The following is a 26,686-nucleotide window of genomic DNA, read 5'->3' as shown; positions in this document are numbered from 1 at the left end:
CATTAACAACTAACAAGCTCTTTAAAGCAGACTTTTTAAATAAAAAAAAAAAAAGGAAATACCATTCATCCTGACTGAACTCACTAACATTATCCCAGCTAACTCCTTGTTATCCTGGTCAAGGAGAAGAGGCTTTAAGTAAATTCATTTCACTGTGCATTCATCAGGATAAATAAAGATTGTCCGACACACAGATTTATCAAAAGAACAGAAATAGAAGAAATCAGTAAAACCAATTCAACAGCTAGTTAAGTAAAACTACTAAATTAGACCACACATGGTATAATTCTGAGCAGCACAATGTTAAAAGAGAGAAATATAGTACGTATGCAACACAGGACACTGTAACTGACAAACTGAAAAAATAGCAGAAAACAAGCATCTAATGTCATGATAACTGACGCTGGAGTTGGCAGTAAGAGTTGTTTCACTCTCCCCTTTCTCCCAACTCCTCGTCTTCATCCAACTTCAAAGATGAAACAGCGCAAAGCTCCATCCATAGAAGAAGGAGGAGCCATAGTAAGAGGAAACAAAACAAACATGTTTTGCCTTTATATGGCCAGTTGTTGTAGTGTTTATGATCTCACTTAGAGATGTGTGAGAGATGTGAGTGTTATGCTCTTCGTCTGTGCTGCAGACAGTAAATTTTCTTCCCAAATGGGACCTCCCAAGACTGGCATGCACACTCCTATATTTATAGACTGTATAAACAGAGAAGCCAGTCACTGCTGAGACACCAACAGCTGACTCTGATCCGGCAGGAAGTAGACGACCCGGTGACACATCAATGAGCTTCAGCTGAATACTCCAATATACATTTCTCACCGCCTTCCAGTCTCTCCCTCACTGTATGCGTCTCCCCCTCTGATAAAACACGTGGACACCAAAAGGAAGCGAGTTATGATGTCATCAGTGAGATATGGTCACTCCCAGTGTTTCACTCCAGGATATCTGATGAGTCTCACTAGTCGGAGCTACAAGCAGCGCCAATCACGGAGTAACTAGTCTCTGACATGACTGCACCCATGGAGGCTGCTATTTGAACTTTGAGGAACACCATCACTAGGATTGTTTTTTGAAAAACATAACCACTATGGTTAATGGTCAACCCACTCATCACACTGCCCTATGTAGGTCACAGTCACATATACATGCATGTAGGCCATGTAGGTCAAATATACACACATGATAAATCATTCACAGATCAATCGAATCCCATACCAATTAAATACAAATATTTTCAATAAAAAACACATGTCAAGAATGAGTGTACCAAAATAGCTGGAGGATCTCTCTATTATAAAAAAAGATTAAACACCAACAGCACTCAGTAAACAGTAAACAGTAAAACAGGGAAAAAGGCCAGCGGACAAAGAACCAAACAACACGCACTCCAGTTCAGGCTTCAACAGAGTTTGTGGAGGTATGTAGAGTTCGTTTTTATTATCAGCAGCACTTTTAAGTTAGTTATAAATTATTACCATGCGGCCGAAAGGAAGAAAAGCAACAGGAATCCCTCCAACTTTGTTCAGGAGGAGTCCCCGCCCTGATGAGTAAATGCAAGGCGACATTTCCAATCATGACTTCTGTAAAGCACGCATTTCAGTACCCTAGCCAGGAAGGATGAGCAAGGTATGTGTAATTGAAGAGACGCGTGATGATGTAATAACAAGGGATGCGTCAGATAAATTACACTTTCTCACACACACACACACGTCTGACTGCTTCATGAAGCAGCCACTGTGTTGGACTGGTAGAGAGTGTCCTATATAACTGCTTCTCAGGCTTTGTTGAAGATATTTCTTTTTAATTAATGAATTATTCAAATCTACCCTCCGACATCGTCGAGACCTTGACTAGAATTTAAATAAAGTAAAAAAAAAAAAAAAAATGTGCTTGTTCCGACAACATGTGCTTGTAATGATGGACCTACCGAAGGCTTGGTGGTTAACAATTTCAACGTAATCATTTTTGTTTTACACTGAATTTCAAAAAGACCCCTTCCAGAGTACATCTGTGTGCCTGGCTGCCACGCTGCAGACCGAGCTCCGTTCTTCTCCCCAGGGACAGTGCAGTGGAGGGCCACAGAGGTATCCATCACCGCTACAACTCTCTCTCTGCATGACCTCATGGAGATGAGAGGGCCTGGCTTTTTGCCAAAGTGGGCTGCATTGTCCTCTGGGCACAATGAGAAGCACAAGCAAAAGGAAGTAAAGACTCACTGTGTGTGTGTGTGTGTGTGTGTGTGTGTGTGTGTGTGTGTGTGTGTGTGTGAGATCTCTTCGGGATTCATAAATGCACTCGGGACTTGTGTGATATAGAGAGAGCGAGAGATTGCTCCTGTTGCTGTCGAGTGGTGGTAAATCAGCCCCACAGTTGAGGAAGTGCAGATACACCCAAAATGGCTGTGAATGGATCAGAGCCCTCCCACTGGAGCCATGTGGGCCTATTCAAAAGATGCAGCCTTTTGTTTATTAAAAACAAAAGGGACCAAAATCTCAATCAGGGAATTAACTCATCCAGCAGACACCAACTGAGGTCAATAAGACAAACGCAGATAGAGAGGGAACTCTGAGGAGAGAGTGAAGGAAAGGGGAGCACTAAAAGCTCATCCCCCCCCCCCCCCCCTAGTATTTAAGTCAGCTCCCAGGCTGGCCAGCCACAGACAATAAAAGCAGAGCTGAGGAGCATCTGCTGCCTCCGTCTAAAGGAGAGGATAAAGGAGAGAGGAGCCGCGGGGATCCAGTCTTTGACTTGTTGATATTATCCTATTCATCCAGCATAGAGCCCAAGCTCATGGTCAAAATCCTCTTCTCTGCCACAAGTAAGCAAAAAGAAAAAGGGAGTGGAGCACAGAGAGAGAGAGCGAGACATCACAGATGCCGTTCGGTCTTAGTGGCAAGTCTTTGAGAGCGATAAACACCATCTGATCTCTCATCACAACTCAAGCAAGTCCGCTGTCTGTCACAATAAATAAATCACCATAACTGCCGTGGACAATGCTAATCAATTATAACGTGGTCATCCGAGTGCACGCCATTGATCTGCCACTCCCAATACAGTGTGTTTGAGTCACGTATTGACAGACTGAAGCAGGCTGCTGTTCACTTGACATCACTCGGCGGAAGGTATGACCCCATATGACCCCCGTATCACGCACAGACCGTTCACCATGAGGCCGGCTGTAAACACACCGGACCAGTTACTACAAAACAAGTTGAAATCACGGCTGCGTTACTCCTCCGAGGCCTCTTCGCGTCGGCCTGCTCTGATGTTTGTTTTATGAACTGCTACTTTATGTGCCTTTCACAGCAGGTGAGTAATGCGAGAGGCCCGGGTACAGCCTTACACGACTCCCCCGTGTCTCGCTACCCAGTCTGCCTCACCCGGACTGCTGAGTTTTTCTAACTGTGCCCCCCCCCCCCTGCTGTCATACCACCGTCATTAACAGAATCTCCCCCATTGCCTCCCCCCTTCGACCCCCCCTTCTGCTCCCCACTAGCTGAACATTTGGCACTGCTGCTTTAACTCGCTCCAGATGCCAAATCCAACTGAGTAGAGGTGAGTGGAGGAAGTGCTCCACTCACAAAAAAAAAGAAAAACAGGTCTCCACATAATGTCCTCTAATGTCTGTCATCCAGTCAGTCAGACCTGAGGGAAAACCCCAGCGAGCAAAGTAAAAAAGCCAACAAACCAGATCTGAATGAACCACAAACTAGAATGATTACTTTGCATGTCATTGAACCACTCAAAAGGTGAGGCGGAGTGCTGCGCAGTAACTCTCACACACACACATACAAATTCTGCCCAAAATAAAATCCCAGCCTTGAACATCTGTCCTGCACAGACTGAAGAATTCCCAGGGTTCTTTAATACCGCGATGACATGACGCATGGACGACCGAGATGGTGGAAAGAAATACATGTTTTCAATCATTGTGATGAGATGAAACTCTAGATTCAAAGCAGCAGCATCCACGTGAAATACAGCAGACCAGTGAGGCCGGAGCATGTCGGACTTAATGCAACCCAGAAGGTCTCTGCTCAGTCCGATTGGCTGTTTTGGGATTCCATGCTGGTTGGTGGTGACAGGGATTTCCGGAGAGTTTTCCAGACCAGCCATCTCCGCCATGTTGGATTAATAATGGGCTAGTTCAGACCAGCGGTGGAGGAATACTGCTAAATGATGGCATAGAGGACACCGGTGTGTTGTTAATTAGTAATACAGACATTCAGAGGGCAGACAAAACAACATAAACACCAGTACGATGTGCAGTATTCCTTCAATGACCAGCTGTAATAGCAAAAAGAAGTCTGTGAAGATGGATACTCAGGAAGCTGAACCTTTTGCCCAACATTTAGAGCTGAAACTGTTTTGATAATCTTTTAAATCGTTGAATCCATTTTTTAAAGAAAAATTGCTAAATTCCACTGGTTCCATTTCATCAGATGGGACATTCTTATCCTTAGTGTTCTGTGAGACTAATCTAAATATCGTTGGGGTTTGTTGGGAGTGTTGGTCAGCATAGTTATTTGCAGCCTACCTGAAATAAGCCTGTAGAAAAATGCAAATATTTGGACAATGTGTTTACTGGATTTATGTGCATTTGATGTGAGGCTGCTCAGCGTGGTCTCCAGTTAGGGAAACACTTCCTTCCTCTTGAGCTCGACAAAGCGCACAAACATACAGTATTTCATCTGCAGATGTGGGGCAGCTGCAGGCAAGAAATCAGGAAGGAGGAGAAAAGGAAGCAGGCAGACAGAGGGGATTATTGTACACGCTCACTCATGTGGGCTACCCTGCTCTAAAAACACATGACTCCATTGTAGCACCAGAATAGTCACTGCACCAAGTTCATACGTATTTATAATCCCGTAGCCCTGCCGCCGCTAACACATGTCATACACACACACACTTATTTAGTCCTTAGAGGAAAAGGTTCAGACAGCAGGGTAGAATGCTAATTTATGTTTGTAAGCAGGCAGCAGGAAAAAAACTGAGGCTTAACACAAACTAACGCCTCAGTTCTGTCTGCTATGGCACCAGGTTTTAGTGTGGTTCCAAAATCACTGCTCTACCAACTGAGAAACGCCTAAATGTTACTCATCCAACATTTTATACAGGCCTTGACCTCATTTTTAACTTAAAAGTGGGACAGAGAGCAACAGGACGGCTGGCTAAAAAGAGCGTATAATGACAAGTAATAAAGGAGTAACAAAACGGGGAAAAAGCATAATCTCAGACATCACAATATACAATAGATTATGTGCAGCGAGCATAATCTATTGAAATAATCTTCCCTGTGGTCTGTCCCTATGATCTTTAGGTGGATGATAAACATTTTAGGAATAATAATGTCATCCTAACATCTAGTTGTTTGTGTGGACTGCACAGTAAGAGCACAAAGAACAGAAAGGATTCTGTGCGAACAAAACTATTTAGAGTAAAAAGACGACACTGCTAGTTTTGTTTGACTGTCCCCTCCTTTTCTTCTACAGATCACATTACATGTCGCTCAACACTTCCAACTATAGGCCGGACTTCCTGAACGATTTCTGTCAGATGAAATGTAACTAACATATGGAGCCGTTCATCGGTGACCACAGTCAGACTGCACGGTAAAAATAGCGCAAAAACAAACAGAGCAGAGCCCGGCCAATATAGAGCTCATAGCCACGGCCCTCTGCTTCTACCCTTAGCCTGTCTCCTTCTTTCCATCATCTGTGCTCCTCTGTGCTTCGCTTTTTCTCTTGTGCTTCCCTTGTCACTCTCCACAGCCCTTCAGGCATCCAGTGGTGAGACTGGCTGCAGTCAGAATCCTACAACTGCAAAAAAAAGCCCAAAGAACATGCCTTGATATGTTTGGATTGGAACTGTATGTTAACGGCCAACATAAATAGAAGATGAACTATATTGTGTTTTGTTTTCAAGCCTCATGACAAAGTAATCCAAAGCTAACTGTCCTCTGTAACACACTGGCACATATAACGTTCCATCACCTCCACCGCCTTGCCTGGCTGAGATCATTTGTTCCCCTCACATCACTTCACAAGGAGTGAGTCACGGAATGACGTTGGAAGTCTCCTACACTAGACAACCCAATTTATGACAATAAACTTACATCTTTCAAAGGGGTTTTTGTGGACTATGTATTAAATTAGGGACTGCATTAAACTCTTTCATCGTCTGTAACTGCATCTCCACAATATTTGCAGTCGATCTACAACATAGATCTACAGCGAGTGTATTAATAAACCACGAAAAATAAATCACAGCTTGAACTTCACTTTCCCCGGTCAATAAATAGTCATCATGCAATGTCCTTATATATAAGGCAGGAGTTCATGTTTTTCACAATATACATATCTACTGTAATGCTTTATGTGCACTAAAACAACCCAAACTACTACAAATTCAGCCAGTTACACATGACAACTGTGTGACTTCTGTGCCTGTACTATAGTGACGGATAAAGCAGGTGAGACGAGGCAGGTAAATGATGGTTGATTTAAATGACGCTGTTAGAGGCAGTGTTTTAGATAACAAGAATATTACAATCAAGTCCAATTATGCCAGACATATGATCGACATTTAGGTAAATAAATAATGAGAAATACACTCAAGGCGGTGCACCTCTCTGGCCCTTGTTAGCTCAACCTAACGATCCAATTTTGACGGTCCCACTCAGAGCTGCACTGTGGTGCCGAGTACCAGCAAACGGAGCCTCAGGGTGTGTCCATAATCCAGAGCCAAGGGACAGGATCAGTGACCGCAGAGAGGATGAAGGGGGATGTTAGAGCACGAACCACAGCCATCAACTCAATCTGTACACACACACGCACACACACACACACACACACCCCTTCCTGAGGATGACCTCTGCAGCTGAGGGGGCAGGGAGCGAATGACAGAACTCAATATGTCAGACTTCGAAGATATAAGCGCACATTGGATTTTTTTTTTTGAAAAAGGTTGCACGAGTTGTTGACCAGTTGTGATATTGATGCATGCAACATTTCCAGACGGGTAAGAAGAGAATCAAATGGTGGAATCATGCAAAACATAATCTATTGTGGACAGTTGAATTATTTTTGTAGCCGAAATGTTTGTTTGCTGCTGTTCCTTACGTTTGGCTCACTGGGAGATCTACAACCACAGAAATAGCAGCAGCAGCTAAAACCCATGGATCAAATTGGGTTATTGTTGGCATCTCTCACTTTATGATCCATATTTGAATGTGCTGAAAGCAGGTGATGCTAACACTGGAGGATTAGCACCCAAAAGAGATGAACATGAAAGATGTCACATGGAGAGTTTAATCTAAATTCCATATGAAGTGATTGTGTGGTTCAAATATGTCCTCCATGATGTTCACAGACCACCTTTCGCTTCACTGCGGAACATTTTTAGAGTTGTATATTTTGGTGAAAACGTTTGCTTGGCTTAGATCTGTGCCTATAATCACAATCTAAACATGCAGGTTTGGTATAATCATAATCATCGCGATCAAGCTTTGATCCCAATTATCTTGAAATGATGACTTTGGGAATACTCCGGCTCAGTAAGTAGGCCATCCCGTTTCCTCACTTACACCCCGTCATTAAAGCTGCCTCTATTTATAAAGCCCAGAAATTCAGCGTTGCCACATTGTGAGAGCCGAGTTACCAGAGAGTTTGTGGAATTGGATGATTTTCTAAAACCTCACCACTCTGGTATTCTCTTCACCTCTCCTTGTCTACTGAAGACAGACGGCCTTACTCACACACTAACATTCTCCATCTGGTGGTCCGGTCTCATAAAACACAGGTCACTGCAAATCCACGCTGCAAAGCTCGGCGAGCATCTTTCTTTCACCGTCTTTTGCCACAGAGAGGCGGACCCTGACGCATTCCTGTCACATTATTGGGACTAGGCCTAAGCACTGCCACATGTACACAAAATCACACACACCGGTGTCCCGTTTCTCCTTTTCTTACCTCCTTCTTTCCTTCCCTCTCTTCCTCATACACCTTCTTGTTCTACTGAAATAGGGACACGACACACTGATGGGAGTCATCTAGGTTTTTAACCCATGGAAGCGTATTTCAAATTACCCGTCAACATCTGTGACGGGTAATTTGCGCCCCTGTACCAACTCACCAGTTTCCAAAAAAAAAGGCAGAATGACACCCAGCCCATCCCAGTGTTCTTGAACAGCAGTGTGAGTAACAAGAGTGATACAGACATCTTGGTAATGAGCGCACACACAGTAATAGAAACACAAGCCTCTACACGCCCAACTCTCCTGCCAAGCCTTTGTCAACGAGCCCTTCGCTATACCTCGTGTAGCAAGCAAACAGATTGCCACTCAACTCTCGTGTCCTACATACTGAGGCTGTTCTGCTGGGCCGTGGGACTGCAGGTGTTTCACAGGTAGCCTAAATCACATCGCCCCGGTTCACCAGCTGCACATAGAGACGAGGCAAGCTGCTAAGGGGCTCATTAGAAATCGCTCTCCTGCCACAGCGAACCATATTCTGACCTGCTCCTCTGTCTCTGTTCTGTCAGGAACCTAAACATGTCAGATTCTGAAGCAAAAAAATAAAAAGAGGAACCCAACGACCTAATAGTTAACTCCAACAAACAGGATTGCCATACAGCAGACAGACTCTGCCTCGTTGCTTTAAAGTAGGCAAACAGACGCTTCCCTTCAAGGCATAGTGTGTGTTTTCATAATGATTGGTAGTCGAAGAACGTCAGCCAACCTTGTACAAACTGCAGATCCCAAACATATAGCAAACAGTAGGCCGAAACCAGACTAAAATGCCAGAGTGGCTGGTATTCCCGACGTAAAGTATTTTCTACAGCCACCACTTTGGGTTTAATTTCCCACACTGATCATGATTCATCGAACAGTTGTGACAAACAAAAGTAGTTTCCCGGGTTATTCTAGAAACACCCAAACCATTTAACACTGACACACACACACAAGATAAGACAGACACAGGAGCTGAGAGATCAATTGCAACCAATCAAAAAGTTGCTTTTACTATCTGCGACTCTGAAGTCAGCAGCTAAAAATACAATGCTCATATGTAGCCGACCACAAGACCCCTAAGTAGGGCTGCAACTAACGATTATTTTAATAAATCGATTAATCGGGTGATTATTTTAAAACAAAAAAGCATTCATTTCCAACCCTTTATTCAAAAACAGAAGCTAGCAGAAGCAAGCAGCTTGCTTGATAAGAAAACAGCATCAGACCTACATTCATTAAAAACACAGACATACTATAATAAGCAGTAGGACACTGCCGCTAGAGATACATACACACAACGCTTAGCTGAGATGTATTTATAGTTTTATCTGTGCAGAAATCAACATGCGTAACACACAACGGTAGATTTTGTGGTTGAAAATCGACGTAATAAAGCTGAACACGAAAGCCGAGTCGGAGGATGAAACCCTTTGAATCGCTTCTCGAGTTTCCTCTGAGAATCGTTGGCACCGCTATGATCGAGGCAATTATCTTTTCATCCGCAGTTTTCACACAATTGCATCCACCAGGATGTGTAGACCAATTACAACTCAGGGCTGGGGTGGAGATGTAATTGGTCTTCCCTCCCCCTCCCCCCTCTTGCTTGTCTTCAACCACTGTCAGCTTCGCTGTGGGGCTTGAAGAGTACGACCATTAGCGGGGGGCCATATGGCCCTCTGCTTTCAAAGATGGCAGAGAGCCGTTCTGTGGACCGCCCTTTAGTGTTTAGAAGCACTTTAAGGAGGTTTGGGATAAACGGTTTGTATTGCAACATCATTTCCCGGTTTACAATCATTCGAAGATGTTGGGACGGATATTTTAAGTGAAGAATTGAGTGAAAGTTTTAATATTACAGCTCCGGTTCAGATGACATTCACACATTACGTGTTCATATCTGAACAATATCTCCATTCAGTTCCATGTCTTCCCTTTTATATTTCTACTATAATTGAAATTGTGAGACAGGAAATCATTTCTTGAACGGAGATTTGACTCTTAAGATGTCTCTGAGGGATCGGGATGTTAATTCGATTGTGAGTATGACAGCTGGGAACCTCGACTGTATTGAATATACTGACGCCTGATCCACAGCATAGTGTTGTTGGCAGAACCGACACGACCAGCAGGCTTATAGATGCCACACACACACACACCTCCTGTGTTACTGTATCCATTTCAACAGATATCGTTACAGCGTTTCAAAAGAATTAGTCTCATATGCTCACAAAAGTAATATTTATGTACTATTGCATTTCGACAATGAATTAAATAGACATGTGCGGTCAAATATGTGGCACAGCTTAACTGTAATCTACATTCTGTTCAATGTCACTTCCAGAGTTTAGTCTTGAAGAATAAATTTGAAAGGCTGTCTGGTTTGCGCTCATCTTTTTAATGAGAAGTCTTATTAATGAGAGGTCACTTTAGCATTTATATTCCACGCAGGAAGCTTTGTAGTTCAATGATGAACTGTGGTGAGCAACACACCCCGTGAAAACTGGGCCCTGGGTGTGATGTGGTTATTTGTACAATCATTTGTCCATTATTATTAATCCGTGGTTTGATTTCTTATTTTCCAATTGAGTGTTTTCAGCGGATTTGAATAGACAGTTACATTCTCGGAAAACTACATTTAAGCTAAAGTGAGTTAGGGAAAGGTTAATTCAATCCAGTATAGGTCGATGCCCCGCCTACTTGTTTTCAAGGGTCACATCCCATAAACACAACGTTGTTTAGACCAAAAGTAAATCAGAGAAATGGAAAAGGGGAAACGGGGAGGGAGAGGAACTTCCAACTCAGTGAAGTGCATATGTGTGCGTAATGTTAATGTTCCTGTGTGTGATTACTTTTTTCCACCACCCAGACGTTAGTCATGAAGCGAGAGCTTGGTGCTCCAGCAGCACGAGTGTGGAAGATTTTTCTTACTGTATGGAAGAAATGGCTGGAAAAACAACAATTCAGTGTCTTAATATGATTTTAAATATATTTGCCATCACTTTAAAGTCTCCCAGTCCCAATTGTTGAACTCTACATTGATAAGGTGGCAGTACTTTCACATGATTACAGACATAAACAAGGAGTGGGCGGCATTGACATTGGTGTGCAACGACAGGAAAAGCAAGTAGAGGCAGCCACTGCTGACATCACTCAGCCAGACAGTCAATACGTTCACAAAGTTGTTGGTCAATTGCAATGCATGTGTTTAGTCTGGGGGACAAAGACATGTACCATCCATCATGATATTATTAGTATTATAAAAAAGTCCCAGACAGCACACATCACAATAACAATATGTCCCAGCACTAAACAGATCTGTAGTTCACCTACCAATCATGCAATCGTGTCTGTGCTCTGCTGTCGCCATGAATTGTGCACCACCATGGAGGTCACATAATAACAGTTATGATACACTGGTCATTTGGATAAACTGCAGTTGTCCTTCTCGACAATTCTGGTTTGGATTTATGTCAAGGAAAGAAAGGAGAAAAAAAAAAAAAAAACTGAACACAGTGGAGCTTTTTTTCTGAGATCCAGGTGAGCCTTGTTGACCCCAAACAACAAGCCACTGACATGTAGGTTAGCCAGGCCTGTGGACACACTGCACTGAAACAAGTCAGCCTACATTCACACACGAAACGTTAACCACTATGCTGCTGTGACACAAACCAAGACAACCAACTATCATCATCTCAGTCAGCACAGGACGGTTGTAACCTCCATTTTGCCTTTAAAAAAAACAACCGGGACGATAAGACTGCATTCAATGGGAGAAACCCGTGTAACCTAAGAGTTGTTAATGAGCTACTTCGCAAGAACTTCCTAAACAGCAGCTCTGTCACAAACGACGAAAACACATCGATACAAGCAGAACAAAGATATTTCAACAAATGCATTATTTTTGACATATTAACGAGTACAGAACAAGCTCGTACAAATGAGTATTTATTGTAACGTTACCTTTACCGGCTGTTTTCCTCATTGTCTTGGTGTAATCCTTGATTGCAACCAAAAATAATAATAAACGGCTAACCCAGTCTCAGCGCTTCAGTTTGTGCTGTTCTCCTTTTGGTGAAACGAGGACTGACTAGGCTAACAGCGGTGGAGACCCAGACAACACAAAAGCGTGAGAGTTGAGTCCGGGTGAACGTTAGAGAATGAAACGAACCGACATGAATTGTCCCGCGCACTTCTGTCGAACAAAGAAGGTCAGTCTCTGAGATAAAACGGGTTCAGAAGTCCACTCTTCCCCCTGACAGACTGTGCGGTTCAGAGCGGCTAACCAGCTAGCTCGTCGCTACTTCCTTTCTCTCGCTCTCTCTCTCTACCTAAATAACAGAAGCAGCCTGGGCGGTGAAAAAAAAAAAGTTGAGGAAAAAGGCACGAGCCAGATTCTGCACAATGAAGACACCCTGTTGCTCGTGAGCATTTACGACTGAACAGCGCCCTCTGTGGGATTACTGCGGTGGTACAATAGTCAGGTACACAGACATGTTATTTCAGAATCAGCTTTATTATTAAAATATAAAAAATAAAAACAAAGACAACACAGTAGAACAGAGGTAATCAGCTTCCACTTTGCACTAATATCACAAATCCATTGTTATTGTTGTTGCTCTCATGTTCATATATATTCTTCGATATATATTTATATTTATATTGTACATCGTAGTTAATGTGTATGCTTAGTTTCTCTGTTCTACTTTGTTGTATTTAATGTCCTTGTTTTTATATTTTTGTATATTCTATGTATTTGTATATTCTATGTATGTACGTTTAGAGCAATGTGTAAACCGGAATCAAATTCATGCGTACGCATACATGGCTAATAAAGGTGATTCCGGTTCTGATTTATTGGCCATGTATGCGTACGCATACAAGGAATTTGACTCCGGTTTTCACGTTGCTCTCAACGTAGATACATAGTCATAGAATATACAAATAACTAACACAAATATAAAAACAAGGACATTAAAGACAACAAAGTAGAACAGAGAAACTAAGCATACACATTTAACATTTCACTGCTATGTACAATATAAATATAAATATATATATATATATATATATATATATAAATATAAATATATATATATATATATATATCAAACACACGGTGCATACAAAGACTAACCACTTGACCTTTATTGGAAATGTTTAGCTCACTGCATATACTTTTTTATGTGTAGGAGACCTTCCTCAATATTCAAACAGTGAGTGAATAGTTGTAATGGAATAAATGTAGTTTATCAGAATCAGATCACAACAAATTTAAATCACCACAATTCACTCACTCATTCTCGGCTCACTATAACTCAAAACAAAGAGGGGTATGTATTTTAATTAACAAAAAAGTTTCTGTTGTCCATAATTCCACCATCACCGATCCTGAAGGCCGTTTTATCATTATAAACATATCCATCAACAATAGTCCAGTCACAATCTGTAATGTTTTACAGATTGTGTAGCTTCAACACATCTCTTCTCAAAGACCCTCAGTTTGATAGTCTTGTTAAAAAAGAGTGGGCGTCCTTCTTAGAAATAAATGATTCCCCAGAGTCATCACCAACCCTTCTGTGGGAAACATGGAAAGCAGTTTTTAGAGGAATAATCATCTCATTCTCTGTTTACAAAAAAAAGAAAGAAAAACAACAAGAAGCTGAACTGGAACAACAAATCAACCGACTCGAAACCATTAATGATAGAATATATTTCAATGGAAAATCTAACCTCATCCATCATATACAATACAACAGAACACCATTCCACCTGGTCATCCTTCACTATGTTTATACAAACGTGACACCACCCATTCTATTAATATTGAAATATGTATAGTATATATACCGGTATATATATATATTTTCTTTGTGTATTTCTTTTGCTATTGTTGATTTATGTTTTGTTTTTCTTGCCGGACAACCAATTGAAACCCACGTACATGCATACATGAACATCCATATGCACACATATTACCTGTTTTTCATTTTTTATTTTATTTATTTTTTTGGTTTGGTTTTTTAAATTATTATTATAATATATATATTTTTTCCTCCATCTCAAAAGGCTCAAGGACATTCTCACACACACACACACACGCACACACACACACTGACTATATGATATTTGCTGGCTTTTATCCCACTGTTCTTGTCATCCTCTTGTTGTTATGTATATGTATTGTCTTAATATTGTCTCGTGTCTTTCAATAAAAAATTTATAAAAAAAATAAAAATAAAAAAATAAAATAAATGTAGTTTACATTAAGAAATTAGGAATCTCAATCCTGGAATGTTCATAACCAACAAAGAAATATACAGAGGTGAAATTGGGATTTACATTTCAGTTTACGAAGAATTATAAACAGTGATTTATTCCAATTTATGTTAAGTTAAGTTGTGTCAGCCGTCCATATTTATTGTAAATACAATTTTGTGACATTTCAGGATTTCAGTGAGCTTTTTAGCATCTTCAAGCGGTCTAACACTGATGCGCCATGTTTTCTTCTTGACAGGAAAATGACTGTGATACTGCTTTGTGGCCACCAGATGTTGACTGATCAACACCATGCAAGAAATAAGTTGTTTCATTGCACTGATTGGCCAGATGGTGTCACCATAATAAAACAAAAGCTCTGTATTGTGACCAATGCCCTCTCAAACATGAGATTGGAACTGGCTTTTATTTTTTCAGTCTCTCTGTGTCTGTTACCACCATCAAACCATTCCTGTCCGTAGATGTTGTGTCACACCCACTTTTAACCGTCTCCATCACAGAACAATAGAATAATATAACCCTGCAGTGGTACAGGGGTGTATGCCACGCAGAGCCAACACGCTGCAGCTTTTCAGTCCAACTGGTACCCTCTACAGCAGGGGTGCCCAATACGTCGATCGCGATCGACCGGTCGATCGCGGAGGTAGTGCGAGTAGATCGCATACCATTAAAAAAAAAAAAGAGATGTCCTCATGGCATTTGCCATTTGATTTTCTAACACACGGGTCACCACTATGCGCGGTCAACCGCGTGAGCTACTGCAAAACTCCGGCGAGCTAATTAGTTAGCCTTCCAATTTATTTCCACTAAAGAAGCTAAATCTGCAGCGCCATGATTTGGGAAACGTCCAAAACCTGGCGTCAGAACTGGAGACGCAACGGAAGGCGTGTGCGTAACTTGACAGTGCGCGCTACACAGAGCAGATTGACAAGTGTCTGTCAGGGTTTGACAAACGCTTTCCAGACTTTGCTTTACTCGAGCCAGTTGCTACACTTATGTGCTGTACATTTCGGGAAGATATTGAGGTGGATTCACTCGCATCAAAAATTGCAACATTGTTTCACCTGAACTCGTCTGGAGTGCAGGATGAGATTCTGACACTGCAAGCTGACATTCAGCTGAAGTCCAGGGCTCATGGACAGTTTTCTCACAGAGGAAAAAGTACCCAAACATGAGGAAATGTGATCCCTTTTTGACTGAATTATTCGGCTCTACTCATTTATGTGAGTCAGCCTTTTCATACATGAAGAACATTAAGTCCATACACCGTTCCACCATGACTGATGATAATTTGAAGTCTGCTTGAGGCGGCTACCAGCAGCTACTGTCAGGACTATGCAACTCTGGCCAATCCCATTCAGTGCAAGTCATCAGAGTAAGGGAACGACCAAAAATATACAGAATATATGTATATATATATAAATAGATATTCAGCATTTTTAATGTAGGTAGATCATTTTGACTTGGTCATTTTAAAAGTAGCTCGCAAGCCGAAAAAGTGTGGGCACCCCTGCTCTACAGGGTTTCCACAGCACAGAATTTAACGCCAGACATTAATGAACTGGCAGCCAAGAAAAGATGCCAAACATCTGGCTCTGGACATATGCATAAAATAATGTTTCTTTTTGCGCTTTGTCCAATAGCCCTTCTATCCTGTTTATTAAATGTTGACCCTATTTGGCCCTCAACGTAGTCCTCATTTTTTATTTTGTGATTGAGTTGGACACCCCTGCTCTAGAGCGCGTAGCGTTTTGTGGCTCCAGAATAAGCTGCATAACATTTAATAAAGTATTCCAAGTGATGTCACTTGAGTCACCATCAGTTGGAGCTGAAGACAAGAAAGTAAACAACAATCCAGAGGTGTGGTTAGACTGAGGTGAGGTCACCAGACCTCTGTAGCCCCGCTCCTCATTTCTGCTTGAAGCTGGCTGCTCAAGAACCAAACAGAGGGCAGTTGAGTTGCACTGTGGGTAATGTAGGCGGCCGGTTTTGACAAGGAATATAGAACGATGTCTCTGGTTCTGCTACATCAATGTTTATGCTGTTTGTTTTGTTTTAATTCTCCATCATGAGTCCAATAACATTATACGTAAAATATTATAAGTGCAAACCGAAATCAGTGGAGTACTGTTAGGAATGCAAATATGTAAGGAAAGACTAACCGAGACTGAGAAAACAGAAAACTCTGGCCTACAGTTCTACATGTGTTCATGACAGGTACAAAAGGACTCACTGTGAACTTAGTAATGTAGCACCTAGTTACCACAGATATCCGGTTCACAACACCGTAAAGGCACATACACACAGGAAGCACTGTTATAAAAATATAAATGCTTTATTGGTACAAACTATGTGGAGTAACCAGTGACAGCTGGTTTAGCAGGCAGGAGGAGTTCACAGACCAGGCGATCAGATAAATATCAAACAATTTAAAGCCAAATAAACAAAACAAAAAGACCAAGGCAGCGTCCCACTAACTGTTCAGCAACCCAGCCACCCCCACTTGGATTCCCCCCCAGCTACCATTGGGTGCACTGCTCAGGAAACTCTGAAACAGCCATCCCCCAAACACACGCTGTCCCCTCCGTAACTGACGCCTCTCAGACACTGCGCTACTGACGCAACGTATGCGGCCTCACCATACGGCTCCGCTTGTTGTGGGAGAGAAAGCAGGTTGACTCGCCCCCCCCCCCTGGCGGCGGAGACCGAGAGCAGATTCAGCACAGCCGCTCGCGACGGCGGAGAGAAAGACACCGGACGCGAGTTGCCAGCAGGTGCCTCTTTTCACCTAATCAGGACCGTGCACCTCATTCCTGGTCCGACGGACCCACTAGTTACACCGTCAGTTCCACTTGGTTACAGTAAGGCCATGAGGACTTTTCTAATTATTTTTTTATTTCTTTATGCAAATTTTTCCATAAGTCTGGGATGCTCCAGTTTTTTAAAAATGTATTACTATGACCAACATTCATATTCCAATGTTAAAAACAGGAGAAGTAAAACCCTCCATCCCTCTGCATTTATACATTTTCACAGGTGATGGAATCAAATCCCACCAGGATGGCCGTGGCTTTTTTGGTATATATTTTGAATGTTGTTCCTCTCACAGGAAAGCTAAACGCCTGTAGGTTCGAAAAGACCAGCAACCTGTCTGCATGCTCTCTCACCAAGTGCATTTTGGGATCGGCTTCAACCCCCCCCCCCAAATCTGAACAGGATACACAAAAATAAAAGAAAGTGATGGAAGGATAGAATCCCCGGACTGACTTGATTTCTTGTGCAATCTTGTTTAGAGCCACTACAGCAAAAGGTCTACAGTTCTGGCTCTAATTATCAGTTGAAACACACACACACACATACACACACACACACACACACACACACACACACACACACACACATACACACACACAACGACACACACACACACACACACACTTGTGGTTACAAGCCTACCCATTTTGTGATAGCAGTGCTGTTTGAAGTCTTATTTTCAGAGTAAGGGCGTTTTCAACAGTCGTTGGTGTTGTTTACACCTCAGGTTGCAGTATAGCCTGCTGTGAATTGTTTTTTTTCTTTTTCCACATTTCATTTTCAACAAAAAGCCCGCCACGGTATCATTTAATTCGACAACCTATATCACAATTCTTACTATGTGGTTTGGTGATGCATGTCTATTTTTTGTTTTTTTACATCTCAGGACTAAAAAGGAGAAGTTGTGTTAGAAATGAGATACTTTGGTTTCACGGGGAAGGCCCGGTAATGTCATGCCTCAATACTGTTGCACGATCAATGGTGAATGTCTCACAGTTACCTTTGTATGGTTTCTGTCCTTTCTTGCTCTTGAACAGAGAAACCATGCAAACTGGAGACCTGTTGAGTAAAACCACAGTTTTGTGATGGACATAGAGGGAAGATGACAGATGAAACCCACTCGCACTTTTTCTTATCACAAGAAAAACTAAAACATTTTCTTCATGCACGAAGTTTTATTTTCCCAAACGTTTATTTTGACATTTTTTCAGACCACACTAGCATGCTTTTGAAGCATTTGATAAATGGAAAGTTTAGTGCAATGGTACAATTAGAACCTACTTGGCTGAAAGCTTGAACTATACAATCATAAGTCTTTGAACACTCCACTCCGAAGGGCAAATGTGTTCAGCCACGAGTTCTGGTTTTGCTCATATTCAAAAAGTGGTCTCTTGATTTTGGGGTCTGGCACCGCTTTCTGTTGCTTGCAAGATGCCACTGCCTGTCTTATGGCATGTGGTTACGGTCTGCTGGTGCATGGTTGGAGGTTTGCTGAAGTCAAGTGTGCCATGCATGGTGACAATGAGAGCATAGAGCGAATACTGTGACTGTGGCCTGTCGACTCAAACCAACAACCACAGCTGTGTGATGAAACGTATGAAACCCTCTATCAACAGGGAGGGGCACCTTTCCATGCGATTGGGAGTTCCTGTTTTTCTACTTTCTGAGAAATATTGAGAAAAAACAAACTAATTTGAGTTTTTTGTAATAACCTACCTTTGGCTTGGTGCCATGTGGTCTTGTAAGTGCAAGTAAGATTCTTGCCACATATCCTGAAAACATATTCAGTTATGTTACATTTACAGCTTTCTTTGACACGTCCTGTATAAGTCATCATAGGGCAGCTATGATTGGATGTGTTGCTGAATCTGTATGGGGGTCCTGGGAAAACATGATGATCTTGATGCACCAGAAAAGTGGTGGTTAATTATCCGTTAGAATAAAATAGATTTTGTGAAATAGATAGAAGATGCTTGTCCAACAATGTTGACTTCTTAGACTGTGGAAGTGTTTCATTGTAGGCACCTGTAACATTCTCACAGTTTCTTTGTCTCTTTTCAAGGTGATGGAACAAAAGTTCCAGTAATCTAACAGTAATCTCTCTGTGTTGCATGTTTGTGTGTGTTTGTGTGTGTGGTGTGTGTGTTCTGGGTGTGGTGTGTCACAACCTTCTTTGGCTTACTTCCCCATCAAAATTCTGCTACAAAAATCTGCTCACTCACTCAATCAGCATCACGACCAGCAGCCAGAGTAAGTACTCCCCACTGCACAGCATTCACATCACTCTACAGCTATGATCATACCATTTAATGGATTTCATCAACATATAATAGGATACAATTAGAATGCAATATAAAAGGTTTTGAACAGATTTCCTCATTTCTGCTTAACTCTTGAGGCGCAACATGAAGTACCTGATGTGGAATTGAAAAAAAAAACCTTTTTAATAACCTGCTTTTAATATAACACAAAAATACTTTTTTTCTATTTATTTCGATTGATAGTTTTAGGAGAAAAGGGAAAAGTATGTTTTTGCCGTTTTTGCAATTATTTACCACTATTCTAAATATTATTATAGCCTGGTAAATCATTCAGTGTTCTTTGGGAATCTTATAAAAGCATTTTCCAGCGTTCTTGGAAGAAAACGATGTGTGCATTTCCTTCACGTGGTGATTTAAATGCCCTCTGCAGCTGCTCACTCGCCCTGTGTTAACCACAGATGGGGGAGTGTTGCGGCAGATTGTGGAGGCATTTAAATGATGCCTTTTAAATTGATTGAAGCACCGTAATGAGGAAGCACACAGTACAGTCGTGAGAAAGAGGGGAATTGTATTGTATTTTCACATAGATGCTGTATTGAAATTGTCCTTAATTCTTTTGTCTTCTCAGGTGTGCGTGTGTGTGTGTTGTGCACAGGCAGAGCTCCAGTGGTTAGAGTGTGATGAAAGCCTGTTTGATAACAGGAGTTCCACACTAATTCCCGCGCAGTTCGTACCAGCTCGGTTTTAGCCTGTTCCCACCCAAAGCCTCTATTTTGACCAGCACAGCTGCTGCTATGAGTGTCTTCTCCTACCTCACTTCCTCCTCCTCTTGCCCCCAATTGTACCACTTACCCAGTTACCCCAGCAACACCACCATATCCAACGCCACCACTGTAGCCGACGAGATCAACCATGTGATCCTGCGGCATTACAACCACACCGGCCGCCTGCAGAACAGGACCTTCTCAAACCCACAGAAGCACATCAGTGTGTCCGTGGCCGTCTTCCTCTTCATCAGTATTTTCATCATCCTGGAGAATCTCCTGGTGCTGGTGGCCGTCATCTCCCGCATCTGTCACAGCCAACGCTGGGTTTACGTCTGCATTGCCAACATCACCCTCAGTGACCTCATCACCGGCGCTGCCTACCTGGTCAACATCTGTATGTCTGGCAGCCAGACGTTTCACCTCACCCCTGCTCTGTGGCTCTTCAGGGAAGGGATGCTGTTTGTGGCCCTGGCTGCATCCATATTCAGTTTGTTGCTGATTGCTGTGGAGCGTTACACCACCATGATAAAGCCACTGCCCCAGAAGTCAGCGAGGAAGACCTACTATAGGATCTACGGCTTGGTGGCACTCTGCTGGATTTTGGCAATGGTGATTGGCTTTCTCCCCTTGTTGGGCTGGAACTGTGTGTGTAGCCTGGACCAATGCTCCACCCTGCTCCCGCTCTACTCCAAGTACTACATCATTTTCTCTCTCATCATCTTCTTCCTCATCCTCCTGGCTATCGGCGGGCTCTATGGTGCCATCTACTGCCATGTACACAAGAGCGCACAGCTGGGCACCCAGCGCAGTCGCAAACGTTCTTGGGATCTGCTTAAAACTGTGATCACTATAGTTGGAGTCTTCATGCTGTGCTGGGGGCCACTGTTCCTGCTGTTACTGGTGGATTCCTCCTGTAGCTCCCGCCAGTGTGCGCCTACTTTTGCATCTGACATTTGCATCTCCCTGGCTGTCTTACACTCCGGCCTGAACCCCATCATCTACGCCCTGGGAAGCAGTGATATGAGGAAGGCTATTGCTGAGCTGCTGTGCTGCTGCTGTCGGAAGTCTGGCCTCTGTCACCCAGACACATTCACATCCAAGGACACCAGCAGCACCTCGGAGAGCAGGAGGGACAGCCTGAGGAACAGTTTTAACAAGGTCAGGAATCTGAGCGTGGCCTCCCCACCATCGACCCCAAACAAGCCTCGCAGGGCACCCAAAAAATATAGGCTGAGCTCCACCACCAGCTGCCTGTCAGTTTCAAGCGGTTAAACCACAATGTGTTCCCCTCCCAAGCAAACAAGACCTGTGTGCACTGATACACATCTAACCATTTCCTCTGAGTTTTGTTTTGAGTATTCAGAGCGTTGCCTGCAGGTACTCGCACCCTGCAGGTACTCGCACTGATGACAATAACACACTGTCATGTATCCTGTTAAATATATGAATTCATCCTCGCAATTATGAGCAGTTTTTTTTTGCTTCCTTTTGCAATTCATTTGACACGCTTTATTGATTAGTTGTTGCACTGTACCGTGCGTCAGCGCTGGGAAGTTGCCACGGACACCAGACACCACAACTCTGGTCTGCAAATACAAAGAGCTTTGAATTCCTCATGACTGTGCTTACAGGAGTAATGGATCATCCATGATGTTCTGAATGCAAAGCTGTTTCTACCCCAAAGAATTCATTTAAGGAGGAAGTGATGACATTTTAGTTTTTTTGCTAAGGACATATCACATATTAGTAGCTCTATTCCAAACTCCTTCGTCAGTCGACTGGACTTGTTGGTAATACCCAGTCAAAGATAGAATGTATTTTTACAGACATGAAGGCAGATAGATTACTTACCAGAAGTATTGTCGACATAAGAGTCAACATTGGAAACGCAAAATGTGCAGAATATAAAATGATGTATAAACTTGTATTGCATTGCATTCTGTTGTCACATTTTGTGTAAGATGGAAGTTTTACTGTGTGATGAATATATAAATAAAGTTTATTTTGCTGAATACGTAAGTGCATGCTGTTACTACCTCTGTGTTCCTCTGGAGGGAGACACATCATCAAAGCCCTGACTTGCTCCTGCGGATGGATCCGATGATTCAAAGTGCTGTAGATGCTCCCACCCTATAAAATACAAATAACAGTAACCTCAACAAATCATGGTTTAATATCTACATTTTCCACATCCCAATACTTTAAAATTACCTATTTTAATCTCCGCCAAAAACAAGATCTTTGTTCACTCATCAGTTTAATGGGGGCTTTGCAAAACACTCATGAGTGAAAATCTTTTTTACTTAATTTTAAAGTCTTTCTTTTGATTCCTGAAAAGGCTGTTTTTTGCAGGATGCTCTCCCCTGCCTGCTTTTCAGACAGGATGATGGATTGAAGTTCAGTTGTGAGGAGGTGAGGGCTGGGACTGCAGCCCCAAGGGCACACACAGTCAGGGATAATTGATAAATGCATTATGACTGTCTGGCAGGGTAGATAGATGAGGTTTAGCAGATAGCGTGCGCCCGTAAATTATACAGGCTTCTGTACTGTACTCCTGCTACTGTATACTGGAACAACTGGTTGAGTCTTGACGTGTAAAAGTAATTTCTTTTCACAAAACAAAACAAAATCTGCCTGTCTGCAAAAGCTGTGTATGCAAAGTGTGCTCTCTGGCAGTTTAAAACAGTCAGTGCAATAGTAGCCACAAGCTGCAGTCTCACTTGCTGTGAGAAGTCAATACTGTACTGTTCCCTCTTTCAGTATTACGTGTTTGCTTTACTTTCTTAAATATCTATTTTCACACTTGAGCCCAGTTGTCATCACATCATGCCGCACAGGAATGATCTTAAAGCCTCATTTTTGGATAACATTGAATAAGTTAAAGTTTAGAAAATTATAATTTGTGAAGCTTTTACTCAGAATCTCAGCAAATGTGTTGCAGGGTCGTGTGGATTGATCCACCAACTGTCATCAGATTCACGTTCAAATGTTGCTGAATGCTGATTGGTGCTCAGGAGTAGGTGACATCACCATTTTCAAACTATTGTAAACCCCAATCACTTATGTCAAATATTAAAATGAGTGTGTTCAGTAAGAAGCTGATTGAAAAAACATGTTTATATGATATGGCCCTTAAACCACGAAGGATCGGTTTTATTTATGTAAATAAAAACTTTATGTCAAGAGAAGAGAGTTTGTTTTTACTGAGAGACTATTCAAATCCTACACATGTTTCATTTAGTGTAAAACTTAAGCCCATTCAAAAATAATTTAAATGACAATGTGTAAGCAGACATTCTGAAAATGATTGACGCATCATAACAGGTTATGGCGGAAATTATTTATTTTTTACAAATTACAGGTGACTTGTCAAACTGCTGATAAGAATCTGCTGTGGTTTTTGTGTGTTTGTATGGGCGCGTATTACTTGTGGGGACTCGCCTTACTTTTGGGTACAAAATGTACGTCCTCATGAATCATTACATTAATTGTGAGGACGTGGTTTCAGGTTACGGTCAGGTTAAGATTAGGCAAGTAGCAGTTATGGTAAAAGCAATGGGTAAGTCTCCAGGAAATGAATGTAACTCAACATAATGTCCTCTAAAGGCATGAAGACACAATGTGTGCGTGTGTGTGAGTCATGTTCACAAACCCATGCTGACATTGAAAGACATTAAGCAAGAGTGCAAGATGATGAAAATATCCTTCATCCTTTTTTTTCTGAGCCAGAATTTGCAGCATTTTGTTGTAAATACCTGAAAGTGTCCCTGTAGACTGCAGCGCTGAAGCCCTATCCCCTCTTTACGTTGGCCTCTGTTCCATTAGCCTCCCCACACAACCTCATGTGAGGTTTTCTTTTTTTTAAAGCTTCAACATGATACTGGGATTTTCTGTCCATTGTCTACTGAGTACTTATTTTCCGCTGTTCTCGCTAGCATGCTGTAATTTCAGCGCTTTGTTGTTTTTGCCATTGAGATTAAAAAGCTAAATATCTTAGTAAACAACAAATGCCATACATTTTAGCAACATGCCCTCAGAGCCTAATGGGAGTTGTGTTCAATGCTGAAGAAACAATTAGTTTCTTAGTTTTGTGAACATATACTGTATGTAGGCACAAAAACCCTGATATATTGATACAGGAAAGAGGAAATCACACATAACAACACAGCAGAATAGACACTAGTATGCAAAAAGATGGAACTTCAGCTCTACAATGTATATCTATGCAATTAACAATAAAACCCGGCAGCCTGTCATGCAGGCATTCCTGCTCGTGACGTGTGTGAGCTGCACGGGCACGTCGGTGGCGACCGAAGGAAGGAAATGAGGCGTTAAGGTAAGAAAGGAAGAACTTAGCTTTTATCCTTTTACCCGGAATTGTCGCCCACGCAGCGGCTGAGGTGATTGTGCAGTTACAGTAAGAGAGGAAACATTAAAATACGCACACACGCAAACATTTGATCATCATTTATCATTCATATAACTACGTAATGGATTGCAAATGCATAACTTAGGTCCACACAATCATTCTGTAGATGCAAGTGCACTCACTCACAGACAAACATGCCTATAAACACATGTGTGTGTGTGTGTGTGTGTGTGTGTGTGTGTGTGTGTGTGTGTGTGTGTGTGTGTGTGTGTGTGTGTGTGTGTGTGTTTGTGTGAGTTCCCCTCTCATGAATTCCTGTATCTTCACAGCTAAGAGTATAGGGGATAAGCCTCTCTCATCCTCGGTCCTGGCACAGCTCCAGGTCCGGTGCCTGATGAAAAAGCAACAGCAAATTCCAGGCATTAGTAGCTGCAACCTCAAAGACATTCGTTGTGTCATATTTGACATGACAGGGGCTGATCAGCAATCCACGCTGCTCTCTCGCTCTCTCTCTCTCTCTCTCTCTCTCTCTCCTTCTCCACTTACAACAACAAGGCCTTTTCTCTATACTCTAAATGAGGTACGATGGGTTAATGACGGTTGCGTGCAGACGTGGCTATGCCCTCAATAATTACCTCGCTGGCTTTGCCTCCAGGTGTTCAGCAGACAGCTAATGATGTACTGTCTGAGGAGAGGGAAAAGGCAGCGAGTGAGGCACAGTGAAGCTATACGGGGGGAGAGAGTGTGCCATCAGCACTGCGACAACTCGGTGGCACATGTGCTGCACGAAAAATTGCATGTAACGAAACAGCCTGGAAAAAGAAAACTAATACAAGTTCAAATTTGTAGTCAACCATCATGGATAAGTAATGTGTTTATTCTCAGTTTGTAAAACTGTAATCAGCCACGTGTTAAAGGGAAATTCCACTTTTCTTGGTTCCTTTTATTTTGTATTTTTTACCATCACTTCTACAAAGATTTTACAAGCTTTATTGCTGAGATATGAGACTAACAGCTTTACAGATTCAATTTCAAGGGATACTCCACCCAAAGTCTCTCATGAGTATCGAACACAACAACACTTGAAGTGGTGGTTTAACTTTGTAGCTCTTTCAAGGCGGCGGTCAACATGTTTTCATGGCAGTTATGAAGTGACCCAGTTTCTTGAAGAACAAATGCAGATCAAGATGTCTATGGAAACGTCTCTTAGACCTCCTCATGCAACATAATCTACTTCTCTGTGATCCAACCATGAGCCCAAATATGGCTAAATGCACAGCTTCTGGTTTTAATACTCATACTCAAACCTCTCAAGCAAATGCGTGTATTGGTTTGCGCACAATACACATGCAGCACAATACACAATTGACATCATCCTTTTTTTTAATTTGTGGGATATTCCAGAGCCATTTGTCCTTCTCTTGGCCCCAAAAATCTTTGGCGCAACGGTGCTGCTAAAACTTGAAAAAAAGCAACATACAGTACAACAAAAGTAAGAAACTTTGTCCCAATCTTCATGGTTGAATACGATGGATCCCAATCAGCTACACAGGACTTCAAACCATCCAAAGACAAAGGTGAGGTTGAATGAAGTAAAATGCCCCCAGCTCCTCGTAATAAAGGTCCCTTGCATCAGCTCCTGAAAGGATTTGTTTGGGATTTACAACATGATGATGAATTCAGAGAGAATGAAAGAACTGATCACATGAATGAAATTGAATGAATGAAATTTATTTATAGAACGCTTTTCACAGACACAACATCACAAAGTGCTTAACCGAGCAGAAAGTTAAAAGCATAAAAAACACAATGTGACCCTCGGGTCAATAAATGACATACACAGAGAAAATAAATAAATAAATAAATAAATAAATAAATAAATAAATAAATAAATAAATAAATAAATAAATAAATAAATAAATAAATAAATAAATAAATAAATAAATAAATAAATAAATAAATAAATAAATAAATAAATAAATAAATAAATAAATAAATAAAATAAAATAAAATAAAAATGTAAAACATATTTTAAGAGCAGGTCTAGGACATGGGTTTATACTCAAACGCCAGCCATGGAGTTGGATATCATCTGCATATAAATGATAGGACACATTATAACTTTTTATAATCGGCCCCAAAGGTAACAGATAAAGGGAAAATAACAGAGGCCCCAGAACCGAGC

General features: G+C 41.8%; 2 protein-coding genes across 3 annotated transcripts in view; one reads left to right on the top strand and one right to left on the bottom strand.

Annotated features, from left to right (window-relative positions):
- Positions 1-12,317, bottom strand: part of LOC306776751 (myosin IXB) — a 46,266-nt gene extending 33,949 nt beyond the window's left edge. For both annotated transcript variants that reach the window (XM_079267561.1, XM_079267562.1), the window contains exon 1: positions 11,975-12,317. The gene's annotated coding sequence lies outside the window, so the exon portion shown is untranslated. The remainder of the gene's footprint in view (positions 1-11,974) is intronic.
- Positions 12,318-20,159: 7,842 nt separating this feature from the next.
- On the top strand, positions 20,160-21,833 carry s1pr4 (sphingosine-1-phosphate receptor 4; the record flags this gene model as incomplete). The annotated part of the gene is made up of 1 exon (XM_079268024.1): positions 20,160-21,833. The coding sequence occupies one exon, from the start codon at positions 20,160-20,162 to the stop codon at positions 21,402-21,404; it is 1,245 nt and encodes a 414-aa protein (XP_079124150.1). The 3' UTR covers positions 21,405-21,833.
- Between the last annotated feature and the right edge of the window lie 4,853 nt (positions 21,834-26,686).

The sequence above is a fragment of the Melanostigma gelatinosum genome (assembly GCF_949748355.1).
Source record: "Melanostigma gelatinosum genome assembly, chromosome: 4".
NCBI classification, from domain to species: domain Eukaryota; kingdom Metazoa; phylum Chordata; class Actinopteri; order Perciformes; family Zoarcidae; genus Melanostigma; species Melanostigma gelatinosum.
This window is presented reverse-complemented; position numbering and strand designations above follow the sequence as displayed.